General features: G+C 44.0%; 1 protein-coding gene across 6 annotated transcripts in view; it reads right to left on the bottom strand.

Moving 5' to 3' along the window:
• Positions 1-26,877, bottom strand: part of TNRC18 (trinucleotide repeat containing 18) — a 968,701-nt gene that overhangs the window by 303,278 nt on the left and 638,546 nt on the right. For all 6 annotated transcript variants that reach the window (XM_056534534.1, XM_056534539.1, XM_056534536.1 and 3 more), the window contains one exon: positions 19,845-20,045. In XM_056534534.1, coding sequence (XP_056390509.1) covers positions 19,845-20,045 — 201 coding nt within the window. The remainder of the gene's footprint in view (positions 1-19,844; positions 20,046-26,877) is intronic.

Raw genomic sequence — 26,877 nt, 5'->3', positions numbered from 1 at the left:
ACTGTATTTGGAATATGCAGTGCCTTGGATAAAACTAATACTACCACCCAAAATTACAAAAGAAAAGAAACAAAATACTTGTTAGGAAGCAGGATGGATCAAATAAGTACCAGTACAGCTGTTGGATATTGATACACAGAACAAACTAGCATAGCAAAAGCAGAATTCAGTGGAGAATTCCGTAAAGCGTTAGCTTAAAAATTTTCTGCACAGCAGAGTTAACTTGTTAAGAACCAAGGGCGTACAGGTAAGCTTTTGCGCCCTGGTACTTAAGGACGCTGTACGCCCTCGGCACTTCCGACAGCCGAAATCATTCAGCAGGCATCCCATAATCCATCAGGACAAGACCCCCCCCCCCCCCACCACCACACACACACAAATCAGCGATCGCTGCGAATAGCCGGGCAATTCAGTCTGGCGATATGCGGAGTTTCTGGGTCATTGCGGGTCTCTGGTGACCCGATTACCCGGAATTGAAAGGGTGATGGGTGGCGTAAAACACGCCACACATCACCCTCCTGAAGTTGCTGTGAGAGGTAGCTGCTATGCTCCTCCCACATCTCTTTGATTGGACGATCGGTACGATCGTCCAATCAAATGTATTGGCGGGATCTTGCCCCCGAGTGCCCCCATATCCCCTTAAACCTCTGCTCTGCCCGCCAACAGCTTGTAGTTGGTGAGCAGAGTCTGTGAACAGATTCCCCCTATTTGTGCCAGAGAGGGCCCCCCTGTAGTGCCCTGTCCCCTTGTTCTCTCAGGGAAAGCTTATATTAGGCAGGGACAGTGTGCTTATGAAAAATAATAAAAAAAAGTTAAATAGAAAAAGATTTTTTTTTTCTTTTTGCAGCACCCGTTGTCTGTGGGCTGCAGGTATTTTTTGTGTGCCACAGCCCATACTGGGGTGCTACGGCTTACCCCCATATTTTTTTGCGGGGATGTAAGTTTTTTTTTTTCTTTTTTTTATTCGTCAACTATAGCCGGACCCTTTTCCCTATAAAAAGCGTCCGGCTACTGTTAGCGAATCGCCCACCCCACCGCTGATCAGTACTGTCTAACCAGTCCGCGTTTTTTTGAGGTGCTACGCTTTTTTGGCGTTTTTTTTTTTCATTCATTTTTCAGCACCTTTTTTGGGGATTTGCAGTCTGTGCCACCAGCAGCAGGTCCGTGCTGTGTGGGCGGACTGTACCCCCTGTGTGCGCCTGTCCTGACCTCTGACAGTATTCTATAACTGTTCAGTATTTTTTTTAAGGGTTCAGGCAGGTGCTATATTTTTTCCCCCCTTTTGGTGTCTTCTGTGCCTCCTGCCGCCACTGAGCCTTAATCAATGGTGCACACAACTGTTTAGTTATCCACAATATGGTGCAGGGTTTTTTGCACTAGAAGTACACCCTTTACTTTTTTTGCCCTTTTTTATTTCTTTTTTTTTGATAGGGGTGGGTTAGGGTAGGGATAACGAAGAACCCCCCCCCTGTTATGGACATGAAAATGACTAGACCAAGAAAACCGCATGGAGTTTAGACAAAAGAAAATATGGAGGATCATCTTTATAGTAGGGGTCTCCAAGGCATGCTTACAGGGGCTTTTGTAACATTAGACAGACCACCTGGGGGTTGGATAGGGGCGGAGACAACATAATAAACAGCCCATTCAAAGGAGACCAAGGGCTCTTTCTCTTGTGGGGCTGGATACCAACACAGCTGGCCATTCAACTTCCTGGTGTGACACCTGGCCATTCAACTTCCTGTTGGGCCTTTATCCTGAGACAAAGGACTGCAGCCTTTTCCATTTTCATACTTGCTGTAAAGAGTCCCGAAGCTAAGTATTCCCAGTAATATTCTTTTGTGTGTTTTATATATATATATATATATATATATATATATATATATATGTGTGTATCTTTTAAGGAAAATCCACTCAAATAGCCAACAGATAGTGTTTTCTACTATATTTGTTGTATATGTGTACTTACACTGCGGATTTAAGTTTCTAGCTATCTTTTCTCTCTTTTAGTTAGAGTGTGTTTAGTTTTCAATTGTGTATTAAACATCTTTATTTCTGCCAGTATTTGGGTGTGTAGTGTTGATTTGTGCATTGGATACTAGGATATAACTCCTAAATAGGTTGGTCTCTGGGGTGTTTATGAATGCATTTGGTCTCCGGGGATACAGCTAGTTAAATATCTGCGGTCTGTGTGAATATATTGTATTCACTAGCCAGCATGGTCTCAGCCATTTTGTATCTCAGATGCATGGTCTGCAGATTTTAACTGGTTGTAAAACCGTTGGAGCCAAATCCAATTCAGCCCCAAGCCACGAACCACAACACCCCCCCCCCCCCCCACACACACACATATACAAAGTAAAACACCCACACACACCCTCCCATAAGTGTTGAGCAATGGATCGCAGGGCATTTTCAGTGGAGGAGGCATATGCCTCTGACAGTGAGGGCGAGGAAGACCCTACTTTCCTGGTCTCTTTAGTGTCAAACAAACCAATTTTATTGAATTAGGCAATAAGGTAGCAATACCAGAGTAAAGCAAAAGTATCAGGGCGCAGCCCGAATCAACAATAAGGCAGAATCAAATAAACAAAAGGAAAAAGGAAAATAAACAAGTCCATGGGTCAGACATGTATGGATGTAAACAGGCAGCAGGTTAATAAAACAGTAGGGGTGTTGTCAATGATTACGTTAGAGATAAGGTATGGCGAATCTCCGGACAATAGGGTGACGACATCCAGGGAGACCAAACCCTCTCATAGAAGGCCATCATGTCGGCGCGAACCGCGTAAATTTTTTCGAAGATCAGAATATCGTTAACTCTATCAACTACCCTAGACAGGACTGGGCTCTTCCAGCATGTTGCTATATGAATCCGCGCAGCCAGTAGTATGAATTGCGCTAATCTAAACTGGCTGTTGGGCATCCTGCGCGGCCGTCTGCCGAGGAGACAAAAAGCAGGTTGGAGGGGACAGCGAAAAGAAAGAACAGAGCGAAGAATAGAAAGAACAGAAGTCCAGAAAGCTTTAGCGAGAGGACAGGTCCACCACACGTGAAGCATGGTTCCCCTATCGGCACAACCCCTAAAACATAAGGGAGAAGCACTGGGGAAAATGGAATGTATTCTCGTGGGGACATAAAACGTCCTATGTAATATTTTCAGTGACGTCTCAGTAAGAGTCACTTGCCAGCTCCCCCTACTCAAGGTATCGCAGCACTCCCTCCATTCCTCTAGGGACATCTCCATGTGGAAATCAGCCTCCCATTGAAGCATAAACGGCAATTTGGTGTCGGGTGGGGGAGAATTTAGCAAACCATATACTATGGCTAGAAGTCCTCGTCTAGAAGGACTATACAGCATGAGACGTTCAAACCTAGTCAACTGTGGTACAGTGCGTGCAGGAAAATTAGACTGTAGGAAGGAAAAGATCTGGTGCATACGGAAGAGTTCTGAGAGCGGGGGGTGGAACTGTAGAATAAACACATCTTTTGTTATCAGAACCCCACGAGTATGGAATTGATGAGCAGTAGTCAAGGACTATGAAGACCACCAACGGAATGAGGAATGAGCTAGGCCAGGCGGAAAAAAAGGGTTACAGAGGATGGGTAGGAGGGGAGGAGGGCAAGATTGTAGATGGAAGCGAAAGCGGACCAGTCGCCAAAGGGAAAGGGAATGAAGAGTGAGAAGAGCAGAGTAAGGGACGTATTTAGCGACAGGTTGAGTAGACCACATTAGGGAAGAGAAGGAGTGGGGAGAGATGAGAGAGGATTCGAGGTGGACCCAAATGGGGGTGTCGCCATCTGCCAGGAACCAGGCCATCTGTCCCAGTCTGGCAGCATAATAGTATTTTAGGAAGTTGGGGATGGACATACCCCCCAATCGCTTATGAAGGTACATTACATTACGTGCTATGCGGGGAGTCTTGGATCTCCATATAAATCTAAAGATATGGACTGGAGGGACTTGAGATCCGCCATCGAGTGCGGAACTGGAAGAGTGCAAAACAGGTACAGTAGTTTAGGCAGAATCACCATTTTAACCGTGTTTACTCTTCCGATCCATGATAAGTATGGCCTGTCCCAAGTGCGGATATCATGTCGGATAGATTTATATAGGGGCGGGTAGTTCGCACCATAGAGGGAAGCAACCGCCGGGGTTATACGAACACCTAAATAAGACAGGGTAGGCATTGGGGGGGGGGAGTTAAAGTTAAGGGAAATCAACTTTTGCGTATGGAGAGGAACGTGTATATAAAATGTTTCAGATTTAGATGGACTAATCCAGAGGCCCGAGCAAGTCGAGAAGTCTGTGAGTAGGCGAAACAGGTTAGGTAAAGATGAGAGGGGGTGTGTCAGGGATAGAAGGAGGTCGTCGGCAAACAAACATAATTTATGGATGGAGTCCTTAATCGTAACCCCCAACACAGTAGGGGAGGCTCGTAGGGATCTTGCCAGGGGCTCCATCGCCAGAGCAAAAAGAGCAGGGGACAACGGGCATCCCTGGCGAGTACCCCTCTTAATAATAATCGGGGAGGGGGAAGAGGTAGGGAGTTTGAGGAAAGCCGTAGGTTTGGAGTATAGCAGGTGCAGGAGGTGTACAAACGGCCCAGTGAACCCCATTTTAGAGAGGACCCCCCAAAGGTATGGCCAGAAAACTGAATCGAAGGCCTTCTCTATGTCTAAGGCCAATAGCATAACAGGTGTAGAGGTGGAGGAGGCCCAATGGACGACCCCCAGTACTTTTCTAATATTGTCCGCCGCCTGTCTCCCCGGTATAAAGCCCACTTGGTCAGCATGAATTACACGGGGCAATATAGTGTTTAGTCTGCGGGCCAGGATAGACGTTAAGATCTTCGTATCCAGATTAATTAATGAGATTGGGCGGTAATTAGAGACCAGGGATGGGTCCTTCTGGGGTTTGGGGATCACCGTTATAAGGGCGTCTAAGTACTCAGGGGGCAAAGAGGGAGCCTTAAAAAGGTTGTTATAAAGGTTAACTAGATGGGGAACTAGAATAGGAGAGAATTTCTTATAATACATTGCAGACAGCCCATCGGGGCCAGGGGCTTTCCCCAATTTCAGAGAAGCAATCGTATCTGATACATCTTCGTATAAGATCGGAGAGTTAAGGAGATTCCTCTCAGGGTCAGTGAGAGAAGGGAGGGAGGTAGAGTCAAGAAAAGAGTCCAGGCGGGAAGCAAAGATAGGCGACTGGTCAGGGACTGAATAGAGTTTAGAGTAGTAAGAGTGGAAAGTCTGGTAAATCTTGTCAGGGTGGGAAGGCCGGGAACCAGGATGCAACTGTATGGTGTGGACATAATTAAGCCGTTGTCTGCTGCGAAGAATATTGGCAAGCAACCTATCCGGCTTGTTGGCGTAGCGGTAGTATGTGGCCTTAGTCCACCTAAGCGCTTTTTCCACCCTGGTGGACAGCACAGCATCCAGTCGCAATCTGGTAGCCCGGATAGCATTGTGGAGATAAAGAGAGGGAGCACGCTGGTGAGCCAGGGTGAGTCGAGAGAGCTTGTTATGTAGTGTATGTTGAAGTTGGGAGCGGCCTCTTTTCATGTATGAGGCTAGCGATAGAAGCCTTCCCCTAATGAAGGCCTTGTGGGCAGACCATACCCAGATCGGGTTTGAGTTCGGAGTAGCATTGGTGAAAAAGTAGGATGTGAGATCCGCAGTAAGAGAACGTTTAACTGTCTGGTTAGTCAGCATAGACTCGTTAAGTCTCCAGGTAAAAGGGGTGGTAGGACCACCTATGAGATCCAGCTCCACACATATCATCTCATGGTCAGACCAGGGAGAGGCAATGTGTCTCGCGTACAGAAGGCACGGCAAAGAGGAGGTGTTGAGAAGTAACCAGTCTATGCGAGTGTAATTTTTCTGGGAGGATGAATAGTAGGAATACCCCCTCGCCCGACCATTGTGCTCCCTCCATGCATCAGCAAGTTGAAGTGAATGGAAGGCCGAAACTAACCTTTTCTGCAACGCTCTACACCTACCTAAGGGACTAGGGGAGGACCTGTCTAAGTCGCCATCGAAGACGAAATTGAAATCGCCCGCCCACACCAGAACATCATAAGAGTATGAGAGGAGTAAAGAGCAGAGAGAAAGAAAGAATGGAGAAGAGTTTGGAGCATAAGAGTTAAGTAAACAGATCTGCTTACCATACAGGGTGCCCAACAGCAAGACATACCTGCCTTCGGAGTCTGTATGAACGCGGGTCACCTCGAATGGCAACGTATTTTTCAAACAAATCAGTACCCCCCTGCTTTTGGAGACAAAAGATGAGACATAAAACCGGGAGTACTGGGAGTGGAGGAAGCTAGTGCAGGAGGACTGAGAGAAGTGAGTCTCCTGAATGCAAATTACGTCAGGGCGGTAGCATCTATAACCAATGAAAGCTTTCCTCCGTTTGGGAGGGGAATTAAATCCCCTGACATTATGGGAGATTATCTTACACATAAAACTAAAGACCAGGCAATGCAGAGACGAGACAAACACACATAGACAAAACGACCATAGAACATACGGACCCACTGACTAACAAAAATTAACAACATCAAACCACGAACAAAACACTGAACAAACAGAAAAAAGTCAAACTGGAAAGCGAAGCTGTATAATATAGCGGCTCCGCTTACTTCCAACTCTTGTAGGAAACGAAGGTCACATCAGTCCAGTCACACCAGCCCTTCTAGGATCAGTGGCTTCAGGACGCCAGGTGAGAGGGGTTCACGGGTACAGGTAAGTCAACCATCAGGGGCCATCCCCAGGCACCGTTGTGATTTACGCTGGGTCGAAGGGACACTGGTCCAGGACTTGGCGGGTCGGGAGCCCCACCGAGGCAAGTCGGTTGCAGGAGGCTGTTCCGGGGCAGTCCAGGGGGTACCCTCTTTAGTGAGGGCAGTTTGAGCCTCAAGCAGGGAGCAAAATTGGTAGGGGCGCCCCTTAAGTTGGCAGATGAGGGATAATGGAAATCCCCATTTATACTTCACCCCCTCCCGGACCAGGGCCAACGTGATGTGGCGAAATGTCCTGCGCCTTTCCAGCATGGACGGGGATAAATCTGAGTAGAGGCGCACTTCAGCGGGCCTGCCAGGTAGTGCTGTCAGGTTGCGGGCGGCAAAGAGCTCTGCGGGAGCGGTTTTCCAGGTCTTCAAGTTTGATTTGATAGCGTCAAGCTTGGCCGCATGCGTATCAATATCCCGGCGGTCAGACTCCGCGGCCTCTGCTAAGTCGTCCAACTTATTTTCATTGTCGGAGACTCTCTGGCCCAGATCTTGAAGTTGCGCCGTAAAGTTTGAGACAGCTTTTCGGAGCTCCGACTGGAACATTTGCTTGATCTGGCGGAACATATCTGCCGGGGACATCTGCGCCAGGTCCTGCTCCCCTTCTTCATCAGACGCCATATCGGAGCGGTGTGGGGGGGCTGCCGCCGCCGCCGCCATATTGGATTTCGGGGAGGCTCTGAAAAAGTCCGGAATGGACTGAGAAAGACACTGAGAGAGGTTCTTAGTCCGTGACCGCTGCCTCCTGGGCATGACCAGGTCCAGTTCACACTGAAACCCCTGCGTGTGGAGCCTTTAGGGCGCTGATTAGGGCTTAAATAGGTGAGACTGGCGCGGAGCTTACATCACCCACGTCTCTTCCGGTAAGCCGCGCGCATGCGCCTCCTCCTTTCCTGGTCTCTTTATGAGTGAACCTGTCTGGACTATCCCAGAGAACTTTGAGCCTGTGACTCCTGGGTTTGTTGGCAACCCAGGAATCAAAATTGACATTGCCGGGTTCACTGAAATAGACTTTTTTAGTTATTTTAGTGACGACTTTGCCAACATGATGGTGACACAGACAAACCTGTATGCCCACCAGTTTGTCGCCACGCACCCGAGCTCAGTTTTCGCTAGGCCCAATGGATGGCAGCTCGTCAATGCAGCCGAAATGAGGACGTTTTGGGGCCTCGTGCTGCATATGGGCCTAGTCAAAAAACCCAGTGTCAGGCAGCACTGGAGTGGGGACGTTCTCTACAAGACCCCACTCTACAGTATGGCCAAGACGTTTTGAGGCCATCTGTAAATGCCTGAATTACAATGATAATGCAGCATGTCCCCCCCCCCCCACCCCAGGTGATTTTGCCTATGACCAACTGTACAACATACGGCCAGTCATAGATCCCTTTGGGGACAAATTCTTGGAGCCCTATGTCCCCAAAAGGGTGGTCTCTTTAGAGGAGTCTTTAAGGGGACACTCATTTTCTTTCTACAGTTCCAGAAGGTGCTCATAAAGGCCCTGTTCTTTGGCGATCAGGGGGGAGCAGCCCCGAGTACTTCTGGAACAGTAGGCGCCCAGATTGTATGCACAGTGTGTTGCAGAAGGGGGATACGGAAGGACACCACCACTCAATGCGGCACTTGTCCAGATCATCCGGGCCTCTGCATAAAAAATTGCTTCAGGGAGTATCACACTTCCATGCAGCACTAAATTCTCCTTTCCCATTTTTAATTCCCCTTGAGTTGACCCCAATGTACCTGTCAACAGTACATTGTCTTCCAAATTTGAAACCCAAAAAACATCCAAAAATCCATTAACATAATACCCCTGAAACTCTGGTGGTATTGGGTCATGTGTCACAGAGTCATTTGCACTGGGGGTTTTCAAGTTGCCTCAAATGCACAGCACTCTCTCTAAACCTGAGCGGTGTGCGCATTTGAGGTAACAGAATAGGGATGGCCACACACATCACATTCCCAGAATGATGAATCAGAGTATAGGTTTCGGGCAGGCATAATTTTTACTTTTGGCTATACTCTGGGTCATCATTCTGGATACCCAATTGGCATATTATTTGGAAAATTGCTATTTTCATTTTTCCTAAAACTACACTTCATCCATTCCTGGAAAATAACTCTAGGAAATGCCCGTCTGTTGAAAATGTGGTCACATGTGGCTGTTTCTTTTTTTTTTTAAATTTTCCTCTGAATGTATGTAACCATCAGTTACCTATGTCAGTTAGAAACATAGGCCTGAAATGCGCAGTGCTCTCTCCTCTCCTGAGCGCACGGTGTGTGCATTTGTGTGCCACCCAAAAAAAACATTCCCATAATGATGAAGCAGAGCATAGGGTTTGTGGCGGGCACACGTTTTACTGTTGCCTATGCTCTGGGTCATCATACTCAGTACACAGATGGAATTTCAGTTGGAAAATTGCAATTTTCCTTTTCCACAAACTACACTTCATCCATTCCTGGAAAATAAATATAATAAACACCCGACCGTTCCAAATGTCCTATACAGATTCCTCAGGTGGTATACTTTCTGTAATGGTGTCACATGTGGGTGTATCTTTTTTCATTTTCCTCTGAATGTATGTCACCATCATCTAATGAAATGTCATAGGCCTCAAATGCAAGCATTGCTCTATGAGTACTGAGCCATTATGTGCCTGCACAGCAGGTTACGTCCACATCTGAGGTATTTCTTTACTCTGGCGAAATTGAGCTAAACATTTTTGGGTCTTTTTTTCCTATTAGTCCTTGTGAATTAGCAACATTTTGGGTAACACCAGCTTTTCTGTGAAAAAAATATATATTTTCATTTTTACAGGCCACTGTTCCAAAAATAATGTTCCAATAAGGAAAAAAATCCCCTGTGACCTGTCCTTACCGTCCTTCGCTTCGAATACAGCGGGCAAAGCAGGCAGAGGCTTCCCGGCGGAGAGGTCTTGCAAGCGTCGGCGGGTCAGCTGACCAGGCGTCAGTGTGCAACGCTGGACATTCGGAGGTACGCAAAGTCGCGCGGCATCAGAGGATGGATCAGTTCCTGCTTCCGGCCAGAGAGAGGAGGTCGCCGGCACTCGGAGGCGTACAGGGAGGAATCGATGGCGAGGATGGAGCGGTGGGACCCCAGATTATTCACACGACTGGGGGGCAGCCAGCAAAAGACCAGCTGAGAGGTAATAGCTTGCCTACCCCCGGAGAGACTTTGCCTAGCAACCTAAGGGAGAGTTCCCCTGAGCAGCTGAACGAGGGGAGAAGGAGGGAGCAAGACACTATGGAGGAGGTAGATCTGACCCAGGGGGTGGGAGAGGGTTCGGTGGACGAGGTGGGAGAGAGAAAAGACCCTGGTACAGAAAAGAGGTCTTCAGAGGTTAATTGTGAAGTAAAAGGTGCAACTGGAGGGGCACCTCTGCAGATAGATCAGAGTGGCGAGTTGAATATTATACGGGCATTAATACAGGCTCTGCCATCAAAAAATGATCTTGACAGTGCTGTTAAGCACATTGAACTATCCGTGCTGATATTGAGCAGTTATCTACCCGTATTAAAGCTACTGAAATTGAGACATCAGTCTTGAAAGGAAAAATGGAGTCTCTTGAAGGAAAAAAATTTTAAGTCTAACACAGCAGGTTCAGCGCCTATCTCTACAATTAGATGATCAAGAGAATAGAGAGAGGCGGAACAATATAAGATTAAAAGGGGCTCCAGAGCGATATCAAGCAGAGGATCTATCCAGATGTGTAACAGAAATTTTTAATGGGTTTACTGGTCGCCCTCTGGAAGATACATTTACAATAGATAGAGTACATAGAATTGCTCGATTTAAGAACACGGTTTCTCAGAGCCCCCGGGATGTGGTTTGTCGTCTCCATTACAGTGGTCCCTCAACATATGATATTAATTGGTTCCAGGAGAACCATCATTTGTTGAAACCATCATATGTCGAGTACATATGTCTATGTAAAAATGGTAATTGGTTCTGGGGCCTTGGAACCATTGTATGTTGAATACATATCTCTATGGGAAACTGCTAATTGGTTCTGGGATGACCATTGTATGTGGAGTGTATGGGGAGTGTTTAACAAACCAGGGTGCCTTCAGCTGTTGCACAACTACAACTCCCAGCATGCATGTACAGCCATTGACTGTCTGGGCATGCTGGGAGTTATAGTTTTGCAACAGCTGGAGGCACACTGATAGGGAAACATTGATGTATGGGGTGTATAGTGTGTATATGTATTGTATGTGATGTGTGACATTGCATACAGTACTGTACAGTTCTTTAAATACCTTCAGGGGGGACAGAATGTCCTCCATTACGATCCTGCCGACTACAGCTCTATAGGAAAGGAAGGGGAGGGCAGCCAGCAGCTCATTGGATGCCTGCAGCAAGATGCTCCAGGCTATTGGCTATGGCTGCACTGGGGGGGCGGGGCTTACACGGAGCTCACAGTGGAAGCCTGCGTGAGTTAGCAGGACAGCATGTGAGTAACAGGAGGCAGAACAGGGGGCACATTATACAACTATCTGTCAGTTGCTGAAGTTGTCAGCGCTGTCAGATAGCTGTTTGTATGATGGCCCCGACACACAGCAGCATAATATGTCCATGCTGCCTTCAACATACGATGGGCTCTGAGAGGCCATCATATGTTGAAATGATCATATGTCGGGGCCATCATAAGTCGGGGGGTCACTGTACTTCACTGATCAGTCTTTAATAATGCGAGCTGCAAGGCAAAAGGATACAATTGTTTATGAGGGTGCGGAGATAAAACTTTTTCCAGATGTCTCTAGGCGCACATTGCAGATGAGATGGGCCTTACATCCACTACTGGAGAAAATTAAAGCAGCAGGAGCTGTTTATCAGTGGGGACATCCTTTTCATCTAATAGTGAAAAAAAACTCTGATACTTTTACCTTGACCAGATATGAGGAACTGCCGGCTCTGTGTGAATTTCTTAACATCTTGCCAGTGGAAGTGATAAACAGGTTAGATTGGGACTCTATATCAGGTCACTTTAGTGAGACACAAGGTGGAAACTTGTCTTAGAGTCGTGATATGGTTGAAGAGTGGTGGATTTTGCTGTGGGTCATTTGGTGGAGAGGTCATGGTCTAGTTATATTGCTGATTTGGGGGTGAATGGGCTTGGGTGAATGAGAATTTCACAAAAGAAGAAAATAAAGGATTCTGATTAGCTATTAGGTGGTAGTTAGGAATATAATAATAGCTGCCTTTATTAATATAGATTTTTTCTTTATTTTATTTGGTGTGTATTTCTCCCCGGCCCTTCACCAGTGGTAATAAGTGGGGTAGATTTTTTTTATCTTTATTTTATTTTGTTTTTTTTCCCGGTATTATTAGAAGAGTGTCAGAGATAAAGGAGCCGGCCCACATATGATTTCCCACACCTTGATACACACACATTTTGTTTTTTTTTGTTTTGTTTCGCCACCCCGAAAGGGATAATCTGTTCAATACTTTATTTTATTTTATTTAAAAAAATATATTTTTTTTTCTTTCTTTGGATTTTAGAGGAATAAGAGTGGCGGATATAGGCTAGTGCCAGGGGTTTGTCTTTCTCTTTTTTTCCTTCTTCCTCTCTCCCTCTCGTTCATTTTTTCCCCCCTCTTCTTCTGGAAAATATGGGGAAATTGGGAGTAGACTCTCTAAACGTGAGAGGCTTACAAGACTCGGGTAAACGTTCTATATTGAGTAATCTGTTAAGATCAGAAGGGTTGGACATAGTTTTTTTTTGCAAGAGACTCTTATTATTTAACCTCGCATAAATTTGTTTTTACTAGGAGACCGTTTTAAATTGTGTATCACAGCTACACAGATAACCCCAAAGCAAAGGGAGCCAGTATATTAATTTCTCAGAATATACTGTGGAGTTATTTAGATAGCTGTAAAGATGAGGGAAGGTATATTTTTGTTAAGGGGACTATTGCTTCCCAGAAGATTACCCTGGCGTCAATATATCTCCAGAATGTTAAACAAGGTCCAATGTTATGTCAGATATTGGAAAGGTTGGAAGAGTTCTCTGAAGCAACTTTGATTATGGGGGGGGGGGGGGGGGGACTTTAATTTTGTATTAGATCCCGTTCTGGACACATCTAGAGGAATGTCATATATGAGTGTGTCAGCTTTGCGTTATTGTTAGAAGATGATACATAAATTCGGTCTGGTTGACCCATGGCGTATTTCATATCCTAAGGATAGAGATTATACTTGTTATTCTAAAGTACACGATTCATTTTCTAGGATAGATTTTTTTTTTATGAAACAGAGGGATTTGGAGTGGTTCCAGGGGGCAAAAAATGAAAAAAAAATTTCAGATCATGCTATGATTAAATTGTATTTGAATATTCCAGAGATAAGGCCTAGAAAGTGGGATTGGAAATTGAATCCGTTATTGCTGCAAGATGAGGTGGTATTAGTGGATTTGAAGAAACAGATTAAAGAATATTTTGACATTAATGTTTCGGAACAGGCATCCCCGGGAATAGTATGGGAAGCCCACAAGTGTGTGGCTAGAGGGATTCTGGTAAAGCATGGGACACTGTTGAAAAAAGAAAAAACTCAAAAAATATCACAATTGATGAAGGAATTGAGTGATTTAGAGATAGAACATAAGGGTAAAAAAGATGAAGTATTAAAAATAAAGGTAGAAAAAAAAAGGGAAGAAATTAGACAGCTGTTGGTGGTTAATGCAAAAAGAGACTTATCAAATTGTAGGAGTTACCTGTATGAATATAGTAATAAAAGCGGTAAAGCTCTAGCCTCAGCGGTGAAAGCACAGCGGGCTGGCTCCTATATTGAAAAGATACAGATAAAATCTCAGGAGTTGACATATCGCCCTTCGGACATAGCAGAGAGATTTAGAGCTTTTTATGAAGAGCTGTACAATATTGATTCTTCTAACCCTATGGTACAGGGACGAGAATTCAGATCTAGAGTTTAAAAGTATATAATGGAGTCGGGTCTCCCTAAGTTAGGTAGAAAGGAGATAGAAGAATTAGGAAAGGATATAACAGAGGAGGAATTTAATCAGGTTATGAGAAATACCCCCGAAGGGAAGACACCCGGACCAGATGGGTTTTCACTGGGATATTATAAGACTCTGAGTGAAATTCTATGCCCCTATTTTCTTAAAAGTTACAATTCAGTGGCGCTTGGAGGTCAGGTTCCAAATGATACAACTAGAGCTCATATAGCAGTAATCTTAAAAGAAAGGAAAGATGCAGTGCACTGTGCTAGCTATAGACCGATCTCCCTTTTAAACATTGATGTAAAGCTATTTTCAAAAATTATCGCTAAAAGATTATCTAGATTTATGGGGGAGATTATAAATTATGATCAAGTAGGGTTTATAGAGAATAGAGAGGCAAGAGATAATACTATTAGAACTGTGAACTTGATCCAGTTCACTCGGTCAAAAAATATTCCCATGATGTTGCTTTCGACTGACGCTGAGAAAGCGTTCGACCGAGTGAACTGGACATACATGGAGGAGACATTGAAGCATTTGGGTTTAGGGAGTAAATGTTTAAGTTGGATTATGGGTCTCTATCAGTCTCCCTCTGCTAAATTTAGAATAAATGGAATATTATCTGAAGAATTTGAGATTCGTAACCGAACGCGACAGGGGTGTTCCTTTTCCCCATTGGTGTTTGCATTGATTTTGGAATCTTTTTTATGTAAAATTAGAGGAGTTAAAGATATAGCGGGAGTGGAGATACAAGGCTCAGTACACAAGGTGGCAGCATATGCCGATGATTGGACATTTTATATTACCAATCCGCAGGTGTCTTTTCCAATTCTAATGAAAGAAATTGAAATATATTCTAGATTGTCCAACTTTAAAATTAATTGGGGAAAATCAGAGGCACTTAATGTCTCATTAACAGAGGAGTCGGTGGCGCAATTGCAAGGAGTTTCTAGGATTAAATGGGCCAAGCAAGCACTTAAGATATTGGGAATTTGGATTCCGGCTGACTTGCGGTTTTTGTATAAATTAAACTATGTCCTTTTAGTAGCTAAATTACAGAATCAATGTGCAAAGTGGTCTACTAATTTATTCTCCTGGTTCGGTAGATGTGCTTTATTTAAAATGACTATTCTGCCAAGGATTCTGTATGACCTTCAATGTATTCCAATAAAATTATCAAAGTCTTTTTTTAAGTCCTTGACAGACATACAGAATAATTTTATTTGGAAAGGAAGAAAACCCCGATTAAGAAAGGCGACATTGTGTAGACTGAAGGAGAGAGGAGGAGTGGGACTCCGGGACTTAACCTCCTGAGCGGTAATCCCGAGTGTGACTACCCCAACTCACGCTCGGGGTAGAATTGCAGAGTTCCCAGCCGGGCTGCACGATATATCGCAAAAGCAATGCGATATAGCGATGCGGCCCCGGGAAAACATGCGATTATCTGCTCTGGTCGGCTCCCGTTGCGGGGGCCGGCCAGAGCAGGTAAAGAAAAATACTAAAAGTCAGTGTTTCCCTACCAGGGGGCCTCCAGCTGTTGCAAAACTACAACTCTCAGCATGCTGGGAGTAGTAGTTTCACAACAGCTGGAGGCACCCTGTTAGAAAAACACTGAGCTAAGTGTAAAAGGAAAAAGTAGTAAAATAAAAAAACCTTTTGCTCACCTAATCCCAGTCCCTGCAGATGTCGTTCCCCTCCGTGCGCTCTGGTCCCTGCTCTCTTCACTATTCATCTTACAAGACCTTTCACTTTTCAGCCAATCACAGGCCACAGTGGTGTAAAGCCTGTGATTGGCTGAAGGGGAAAGGGCTTGTTCTGCAGCAAACACACTAGGTTTGAAATCTGCTCGGCAAACCTAGTGTATGCTGCTGCAGGACAAGAGGAGGGTGGGGGGGGGGAGAATGTGACAAAGGGGGGAATGTGACAGAGGGGGGAATGTGACAGAGGGGGCAATGTGACAGAGGGAGGGATGTGACAAGGGGGGGGATGTGACAGAGGGGGGAATGTGACAGAGGGGGGAATGTGACGGGGGGGGGGGGGAATGTGACAAGGGGGGGAATGTGACAAGGAGGGGGGAGAATGTGACAAGGAGGGGGAGAATGTGACGGGGGGATGTGACAAGGGAGAGGGGGAATGTGACAAGGGAGAGAGGGAATGTGACAAGGGAAGGGGAATGTGACGGGGGAGATGTGAAATGGGCGGGGGGGAGATGTGAAATTCAGTGCAAAAAATTGTACCGCTTTTGGTACAAATTTCCAGACAGAATCATACCGCCAGGGAGGTTAAGAGGATATTATGTTGCAGTTCACTTAGGTCGAGTCATTGATTGGTGTTGCCATAAAAAAACGAAGCGTTGGGTACCTATTGAACAATCTTTGACATCAACTCCATTAAACTGTTTACCATGGTTGACAAGTGTAGTAAAGAAAGATCTGAAAAAATACCCAACTATAGGTGTTACACTATCAGTCTGTGATGATTCGATAGTAAGAAAAATGTGGTTACCTAAGAATTCACAGATGACACCTATACTTGGCAACCCAGCATTTCCTCCAGGAATAGAGGACTTGATTTTTCGTCAGTGGATGGAGAGAGGAAAGTTTAGAGTAGGCCATTTAAGAGCAGGGTTAGATCAAGATGAGTGGAAGGTAGATGATGAAATGGAACAATTGGTCCCTTTGGGTTTTTGGAGAAATTTTCAGTTGAGGAATTTTTTTAGAAGGTTGCCTAAACCAATTTGGTACAAAAAGGGATTAACGAATTTGTAGGAAATGTGTAGTTCTAATGAACCTGTAAAACATGTACTCTCTAAGATATATAGAATATGGTTGGACGGTGAAGAAGTGAGTCATCCCTCGTTTGTACTGAAATGGGAGAGAGATTTGGATTTACATCTCTCAGCTGAACAGTGGAAAAAGATTTTTTGCTTAGTACATGAATCCTCAGTGAATGTGCGTATGCAAGAAGCAAATTACAAAGTCCTCACAAGATGGTATCAGGTCCCAAGATTATTTAGAGATAGTAGACGAATGGAGTGTGAGGGGAAATGCTGGCTTTGTGGGGAAGAAGAAAGAACTATCTTGCATATTTTTTTATCATGCCCGCGATCAAAGAAGTCCTGGGAAAGGGTGCATGCGACTATTGTAAAAATTATAGAGAATGACATTCCCTTTTCACCAGAATTTTTTTTAACTACAACATAGTGAGATCTCGCATTTAGTGATGACAGCTAGGAGTTGTATTTATAGTTTGTGGAAGCAAGCCAGTTCCCAAATCTAGGTTTGTGGTTTTCTAAGGTTAACGAGGTGATGCTCATGGAAAATTTAAGATCTAGTCAATATAGTACTCAAAGAATTTTTTTGTATATGGAGAAGTTGGGTACAATTTCAGGAAACAGAGGATTTCGAGGAGTGGAGTCGGGAATAGGGATGTGGGGTGAGGATGGAGAGATGGGGGTGGGGAGCGGGCGGGGAGGGAATTGGGAGAGGAGGTAAAAGGGTAATGTGCATTATATGTTCTCCCCATTCTGAGCTGTGTTTAAACAGAGGTTGACACGAGGATGTTATAGGTTAGAAGAAGTTAGATAATTAGGATGTTATTCTATAATTGATTATTATAAATTAGGTGTTAGAAAATAAGTTAGATTACTATGATAAGTATGGGGAGACATTTTTTTTTGTATATATGTATTTGTATTTATTTGATTTGTGATTGTTTTGTGGATTAATTTCTTTGTGTGTGTTGGTTATATATGTTGAAAAATTTAAAATAAAGAATAAAAAAAAAAAAACACCAGCATTTTAGTATAAAAAAATCTAATTTTTTATTTTTACAACCCACTGTTCCAAAAACCTGTGAGGTGTAAGTACTTACTGTAACGCTTATTATATTTCTTAAGGGGTGTAGTTTCCAAAATGGTGTCACATGTGAGGGGTTTCCGCTGTTCTGACACCATGGGGGCTTTATAAATGCACATAGCCCCCAACTTCAATTCCTGCCAAATTCTCTCTACAAAAGCCCACTTGCGCTCCTTCTGTTCTGAGACCTATAGTGCGCTAGCAGACCACTTTTAGTCCAGCTTTGGGGTATTTCCTTAATCGGGAGAAATTGGGCTACAAATTTAGTGGTGAATTTTTTCTGTTTAACCCTTGTGAAAATGAAAAATTTGAGGTAACACCAGTATTTTAGTATTAAAAATCAAATTTTTCATTTTCATGTCAAAGTTTAACGAAGAGTCGTCAAACACCTGTTAGGTGTTAAAGGGGCTATCCACCATATGGTGATTTTAGTAGATACCTGCCAGAACTGGGTATTTCCTGTTGGATTTTGTTCTCTAAACTACACATCCCACAGTTCCATGCTTGCAAGTATCACTTTCTTCCCTTTCTTCAGCTACCCCACCCATTGAAACACAGTGTTTTCTAACCAGAGGGCCTACAGCTGTTGTAAAATTGAAGCAGGACTGGCTCCCTCTGATCATCTGACTAGTGATCACCGGTCTCGATGCACTGCAACCTGGGAAATCCCGAGACATGAGTAATTTTGTATGCTGTTAAAAATAAATATTGGGGCGATAATCACAGAAGAATTGTGAGACCACCGTCATATTATGAACTACACTAACTTTACAGCCCCTGTAGCATAGTCAAATTAAAAAAATCCTGGAATACCCCTTTAAGGCTCAAAATAACCCTTGTTATGTTCATTGAGGGATGAAGTTTCCCACATAATGTGCAATGTGGGGTTTAAATGCTGTTCTGGCACCATGGGGCCTTCCTAAATGCGATATGCCCCCCAAAAACAATTACAGCAAAATTCTCTCTTCAAAATCCCAAATTTGCTCCTTCCCTCCTGAGCCATGTTGTGCGCCCGCAAAGCACTTTTAATCCAAATACCAGGTATTTCAATACTCAAGAGAAATTGGGTTACAAATTTTGGGGGTCTTTTTCTCCTTTTACCCCTTGTAAACATAAAAGAAATGGGACTACAAGAACATATTAGTGTTAAAAATGGAGATTATGATTTTTCTCCTCCACTTTGCTGCTATTCCTGTTAAACAGCTAAAGGGTTAACAAACTTGCTGAATGTCATTTTGAATACTTTGTAATGTGCAGTTTCTAAAATGGGGTCATTTGTGGTATTTCTTATAGAAAGACCCCTCAAATCCACTTCAAACAGAACTGGTTCATAAAAAGTGTCGATTTTGAATTTGTCATGAAAATGTTGAAAATTGCTACTATCCTTTGTAGCCCTCTGATGTCTTCCAAAAGTAAAAACATGTCAACTTTATGATGCCCACATAAAGTAGACATATTGTAAATGTGAATTAATATATAATTTATTTTGAATGACAATTTTCCTTACTAGCAGAGAGTTTCAAAGTTAGTAAAATGCACAATTTTCCCCAAAAATCATGAAATTTTGTAATGATGCAAGTAAAGATGAAAATTTACCACTAACATAAAGTAGAATATGTCATGAAAAAACAATCTCAGAAACAAATTAATATGTTAAAGCATCCCACAGTTATTAATGCTTAAAGTGACAGTGGTCAGATTTGCAAAAAATGCTCTGGTCCTTAAAGGGGTACTCCGCCCCTAGACATCTTATCCCCTATCGAAAGGATAGGGGATAAGATGTCAGATCACGGGGGTGCTGCCGCTGGGGACCCTCGGGATCTCGGCTGCAGCACCCACCTGTTGTGGCTTCCAGCAGTGCTGGAGGCTCTCATTCTAACACCTCACGACCACGGTGACGGGAGATCGTGATGTCACGACTCCGCCCCCCATAGACTTGCATTGAGGGGCGGGGCGTGACATCACATGGGGGCGAAGTCATGACGTCACAATCTCACGTCACCGTGGTCGGGAGCCGAAGCCTCCAGTGTTCCCGGAAGTGCAACAGGTGAGTGCTGCAGCAGAGATCCCGGGGGTCCCCAGCGGCGGGACCCCCGCGATCTGACATCTTATCCCCTATCCTTTCGATATGGGAAAAGATGTCTAGGGGCGGAGTACCCCTTTAAGGCCAAAATGGGTTTGGTCCTTAAGGGGTTAAAATATGTTTTGTCACAACTCACCCATCAGAGTTTTTTGATCCTCCACTGATGTTTGTTTTTCATCCAAAAGAACAGTGGATAAAGGTGGAGAGATGATAGGATTGAGTGGTTCACTGGCTGCAAATCGTGCAAGAAGACCCAGCCCACTATCCTCTACATGGGGACAAGGGAAGCAATCCACATCATAACCAATATAATCTTCCTCCTCTTCATAGCTATAATCTATAAAGTGAAGTGAAAAGTGAAGAAAGATGACAAGAACGATTACACTGTTTCAACCATTTCTATGTAATGAATAAAATGATCTCTTATTACCACCTCCTCACTATAGCAACTATCAATGGAAAAAAGGAAGGTTTTATACTTAGTATGGTGGTCAGCACAATACTTCAGAACCCTGCAGAAGGGCAAAAATTAAAGTATTGAGGGTCGTCTAATGGTAAGCATGAAACGGGCTTATAGGACTGAATAATCTGATCAACAATAAACATAAAATATGTTGACAATTGATTAATTTAAAAACTTAAGGGGAAACGACAGAAGAGAAACTTGCACAGTTGTGCATAAATAATATAGGCACATATAATGCAAGTATGGGACAGAAGTTAAAAACTAAACTCTATAATTTATTTTAAAGTATGATCATGTTGTCTCCTAGAAATATATGGTTGAAAAATTTTGATTTGCATAGCCCTCTGTTATAAAAAGTAGGCTATATTCTGTTATCAGTTTCAAACACGCCAAAGTGGTTTAGTACGTTTTCTGCAATTATCAAGAATTAAAAAAGGAAAAATATTAATATTTCTGACAACAATTATTGTTTTTTTTCACTAGTTAATATCCAAAAATGTGTGGAAAGTGGAACAGATTATGTCCCCTTCTTTAACAAAGATACAAAGGGGGGAATTTATTAACAGCTTTAGACATTTTCTGTTTGTTTTTTGCGGTGAAAAGTCACAAGAAAGTTGCATCCTCCCTCCATGGGACTTTTTTTTGCGACTTTTCAATGCACCGCAGACTTGTTAGAAATGACTGTAGACAGTCAAATATGTGTTAATGTATGCAGTAGTCTGGAATTTATTATTGCGACTTTTTGGGGAAAGTAACAAAAAAAAAGTCAAAACCACCCCAAAAAATTGCAAATCACTTCCAGGTCAGACCTAGCTTACAGAAAAGCCTGTGGAGAGAGTTTTTTTAAAAGTCGCACAAAAAGTTGCAGCTTTTGTAAAGCTCTGCTCCCCGGCCACCCGCCGCTAGCTGTTCCTACTTCAACTCCCAGCATGCCCTTACAGTGAGGACATGCTGGGAGTTGTTACTGCAACAGCTAGCAGGCGGGTGGTAGATGTGGGCGGGTGGCCGGAAAGCGGAGCCAGCCAGCTCCCAACAATATAAAACTACGGCACTGTAATTTAATACAGTATTTCCCTCCCGGAGCCACGATCATGTGATTTCACATTTCTGTGAGCCGGCGAGCTCCGCTCCCCGGCCACCCTCCCACATCTACCACCCGCCTGCTAACTGTTGCAATAACAACTCCCAGCATGTTCTCACAGTAAGAGCATGCTGGGAGTTGTAGTCTTGCAACAGATAGCCGGCGGGTGGTTGATGTTGGAGGATGGCTAAGGAGCGGCTTGAATCTTAACGACAGGGTGCCTCCAGCTGTTGCTAAACTACAACTCCCATCATAGGAGTTGTAGTTTAGCAAAAGCTGAAGGCACCCTGTTCCCAAACTACAACTCCCATGATGGAAGTTGTAGTTTATCAACAGCTGGAGCACCCCAGGAGAGAGCACCATAAATGTACTAACCTGTTTTTCGTGTTTTTTTTTCTTCTCATTTCAGATCCGTGAATTCTGTGGATTACTACAGATTCAGTGGACTACGTCGATGACCAGCGTTTTTTATAGTTTTTTTTTGTTAACCACTTAAGGACCAAGGGCGTACAAGTATGCCCTGGCTCCCTGGTACTTAAAGGGGTACTTCGGTGGTCAACATGTTTTTCCGTTTTTGACTTACCCTATTTGTTTTGTTTCATTTCTATTCTTGTTGTTTAGGCAACTCTATTTCCGTTCTTTGTTGTCTTTTTATCCCCCACTTTGTTTTCCTATCTTTGCTTCTATTTCCTGTTTCTTGTTGTGCTGAAAACTACAAATCCCAGCATACCACATGCCTTGCTGGTTTGGGGCGGCTCCTTTTATTTTTTTTATTTGTTCCGCCTGTTACCCACCCTACTATTTTCCCGGGTCGGCCACCTTATACATAGCACAGTGATATAATCAGCCCTGGTTGGGAAACACTGGCATACACACACAAGGAACTACAACTCCCAGCATGTGTCATTCAGGAGTCTTCAGTCTGTGGTATAACACCAGCATGCTGCCTCTGTAGTCTCCTGGGGGGTTGTAGTTCACCATACCTCTATAGGGCATACACCAGGGTTTCCCAACCAGGGTGCCTCCAGGTGTTGCAAAATTACTACTACCAGCATGCCCGGACAGCCAAAAGCTGTCCGGGCATGCTGGGAGTTGTAGTTTTGATACAGCTAACGACACCCTGATTGGGAAACAATGTACTTTGTTTGTAACATACTGAATAGGCTAGGCCAGTGTTTCCAAATCACTGTGCCTCCAGCTGTTGCAAAACTACAACTCCCTGCATGCTCAAAGGTTGTCAGGGAATGCTGGGAGTTGTAGTTTTACAACAGCTGGAGGCAGACTGGTTTGGAAACACTGGTGTAACTTGATGTGTATGTTGAATAGGCTAGGACAGTGTTTCCCAACCAGTGTGCCTCCAGCTGTTGCAAAACTAAAACTCCCAGCATGCCCAAAGGCTGTCAGAGCATGCTGGGAGTTGTAGTTGTTCAGCAGCTGGAGGCACCACTGGTTTGTAAACACTAGCATACACACACATAACAGGGACTACAACTCCCAGCATGTGTCATTCAGGAGTCCCCCCCCCTTCACAAATAGAAATCATCCCCAGTCTGAGATTTATTCCCTTGCAGTCTATACATCCCCAGCCGTGCACTTTGTTATCCTCCCCTTCAGATAACACTCTCATCTTCTCTGTCTTCTTTCAGTGCAGACCTGCATCCTCAGAAGACAGAGCAGGGGGAGGGGAGATGAGAAGCTGTGTAGGAGCTTCTTGCTCTCATGCACACCTGCGTCCTCCAGGAGGGGGAGATAAGGGGGCGTGGCCTCTCTCTGTCATGCAGTTTTGTAAGAACAGAGAAAAAAAAAGCCATGACATCTTGTCCACAGCCTAATCCTAACCTGTGGACAACAGTAAGAGATCCAACACAGAACTACAGAACTTCCCGGCCCACAAACAGGTAAGAAAAAAAGACACATGCTACACAAACATATAATAAATGTCAATTGCAAAAAACATGAAGATTAAAAGAAGATGCAATATGGCCAAAAATCTTAACCACCAGAGTACCCCTTTAAGGACCCAGGGCGTACATCTGGAGGACCCAGGGAGTACCTGCAACATCTGGAAGACCCAGGGCGTACCTGTACACCCATAGGAATTCCGGTCCCTGCCGCTCACCGGGCGGGGATCGGGCCGGGATGCCTGCTGAAAATCCTTTGGCAGGCACCCCATGCAAACCCCTGTGGGGGTCCCGAGACCCACCATGTTGGCGATCGCCGCAAATCTGAGGCAATTTCGGGTCAAACGGGTCTCCGGTGACCCAAAAAATAAGGGGGATCGGGGTTGTCCAAGACACCCCCGATCCCCCTGAAGGGATAGGAGTGAGGTGGCAGGGGTGCCACCCCTCCTATCCCTGCTATTGGTTGGTCAGAAACAACTAATAGCAGATCGGGAGCGGTTAAAGTTTAGTTCGGGGGAACTGTGGTGGAGATACCTTACCGGCGGCGATCTGCTGTGGCGGGCGACGATCCTCCCCCTGGTGCGGCGATCCTGCTGACTACGGAAGCCGGTGAGTTGTTGCCTAGCAACATCTGGAGGGCTACAGTTTGGAGACAACTATACAGTGGTCTCTAAACTGTAGCCCTCCATATGTTGCAAAACTACAATTCCCAGCATGCCCAGACAGCTGTTTGAGCATGCTGGGATTTGTAGTTTTGCAATATTTGGAGGGCTACAGTTTGGAGATCACTGTACAGTGGTCTCTAAACTGTAGCCCTCTAGATCTTGCAAAATTACAACTCCCAGCATGCCCGCACAGCAGTTTGCTGTCTGGGTATGCAGGGATTTGTAGTTTTGAAACATCTGATGGGCCACAGTTTGGAGATCACTGTGCAGTGGTTTCTAACCCCCCCGTGAATGTACAGGGTAAAAGGAGAAAAAGACCCCAAAATTTGTAACGCAATTGCTCCTCAGTACGGAAATACCCCATATGTGGACGTAAAATGCTCTGCGGGAGCACAAGGCTCAGGGGTGAGAGAGCACTATGTACATTTGAGGCCTAAATTGGTGATTTGCACAGGGGTGGCTGATTTTACAGTGGTTCTGACATAAACGCAAAAAAATAAATACCCACGTGTGACCCCATTTTGGAAACTACACCCCTCACGGAATGTAACAAGGGGTATAGTGAGCCTTTCGTTAAATGGGCACGGTCATTAACATTTTTTTTTTATATGTTGTAGTACATATGTACTACAACATATCTCTAATATTCCTTTTTTTATTTTTTATTAAAACCTTTTAATTTACATTTGAAAACCGTCCACTAGGGGTCTCCCTCCTTGTGGCCGACTGCAAGCTGGCGTGACGTCACGCCTGAATTCGGACCGATGCTGGCCGGGCAATCGGTCCGAATTCATTCAGCCTGCGCTCACTCCCTGCCTGGCCGTGAGGCCACTCCTCCCGCACATGTCGCCGCTGCTGCTGCCCCAGCAGTACGCCGCTGCTGCTGAAGGACTCTGCAGCATGTAAGTATGTTTAGGGGAGATACGTTTAGGGGGATCGAGGTTATAACATGGGGTTTGGGGAGAGCGGGGTTCAGGGTTTTAACACGGGGTGGTGGTGGGCGGCCTAGCATGGCGCTGCGCCCATGGCCCTAACTTATTGTTTTCAACACAGGGTGCCTCCAGCTGTTTCACTAATACAACCCTTCCTTCTGAGCCCTCTTGTGCACCCACAGAGCACTTTACATCCACATATGAGGTATTACCTTACTTGAGAGAAAATGGGTTACAAATTTTTCTCTTATTACCCCTTGTAAAAATTCAAAAACTGTATCTACAAGAACATGTGCGTGTAAAAAATGAAGATTTAGAATTTTCTCCTTCACTTTGCTGCTATTCCTGTGAAACACCTAAAGGGTTAACAATCTTTCTGAAAGTCATTTTAATGTATTTATAAAAATAGGGGGAATCACACACTATTTTTTTAATTATTATTATTTAATTATTTATGCAAAAAAACATGTGGGGTTCCCAATACTTCCATTCTCAGTCTGATTTTATTCCAAAAAACACTTCCTCACAAGCCCTCATTAACCATTTTATTAACTTCTTAAGGACACAGGGCGTACCTGTAGGCGATGCCCCTGCTATGAAGCAGGGTCACAAGCTGACCCCGCGTCATAGTGGGGTGGTCCCAACGGCTATCAACAGCCTTGACCCGCGTCTAATGCTGGACATCCCTGATTGCGGTGATGCCTGGCATTAACACCTTAGATGCATCGATCAAAGTTGATCGCTGCATCTTAAATGGGAAAAAAGCAATCCCGGCAGCTCAGTCAGGCTGATCATGATCACTCCAGTGAAACCACGGTGTCCCGATTATCTTAGAGAACGGCGGGAGGGTTCTTACCTGCCTCCTCGCCGGCCGATCTCTTCTACGATGCTCCAGCCTGGCTCTGCAGGCTGGAGCAATCGAGCGCAGATTACACTGATTAATGCTATGCTATGGCTATAAAAGGATTGCATGTAATAGACTCCTATAGGGACAAAAAAAAGTGTAAAAAGAGTTAAAAAAAAAAAAAATATATATATATATATATATATATATAAAAGTTAATAAATGTGAATTGATCCCTTCCATACTAATTGTGTAAATCACCCTCCTTTTCCCAAAATCCATATAAAAAATATGTAAACATAATAAAAATAAACATATGTGGTATCTCTGCGTGTGTAAATGTCCGAACTATAAAAATATAAAGTTAATTATACCGCAGGGTCAATGCCGTAAAAAAATTCCAAAGTCCAAAATTGCATATTTTTGGTCATTTTGTATACCCTTAAAAAATGTCTGATCAAAAGTCCCATCAAAACAAAAATGGCACTGATAAAAACCACAACCCAAGGTGCAAAAAATTAACCCTCATATAGCCCTGTATGCAGAAAAATAAAAAAGTTATAGGAGTCAGAAGATGACAATTTTTGGTGCATGTAGTTATAATTTTTTTTTGTCGTAAAATAAAATAAAACCAACATAAATTGGGTATCCTTCTAACTGTATCTGTATGGACCTACAGAATAAATATAAGGTGTCATTTTTACTGAAAAGTTAACTGCCTAGAAACGGCTTTTTTATTTTGTCCCACAAATAATTGTCTTTTGGTTTTGCCATAGATTTTGTGGTGACATGACTGATGCCATTATATAGTAAAATTGGTAGTGCATACAACAAGCCCTCATATAGATCTGTAGATGGAAAACTGAAAACGTTATAATTTTTAGAAGGGGAGGAGGAAAAAACATATGTGCAAAAACGGAAAAACCCTGAGTCCTTAAAGGGTCAATATTGAACAAAAAGAAAACCGCGGGTCAACTATGTAGTCCCCCGAATCCGAAGAAGTCCTCTGCATACACGGATCTGAAATTAAAAGAAAAAAAGCAAGAAAAATAGGTTAGTATTTAGAGGGTAAAAAAGAAGTAACATATGATATAATTATATAAATATACACACACACACTGGCCCTTATTTACTAAGAGTGGAGTGTAGGTTCCTTTGTGGGTTTTAATTCCCTTTTATTTTCCACGGTATTTACTAAAGTTTCCCTACATTTTCCACTTTGCCTACAGAATGTGGCGCAAAACCCGACAAAAGACTTCGGGTTTGCAATAGCAAACGAG

The sequence above is a fragment of the Hyla sarda genome, chromosome 8, assembly GCF_029499605.1.
Source record: "Hyla sarda isolate aHylSar1 chromosome 8, aHylSar1.hap1, whole genome shotgun sequence".
NCBI lineage: Eukaryota > Metazoa > Chordata > Amphibia > Anura > Hylidae > Hyla > Hyla sarda.
This window is presented reverse-complemented; position numbering and strand designations above follow the sequence as displayed.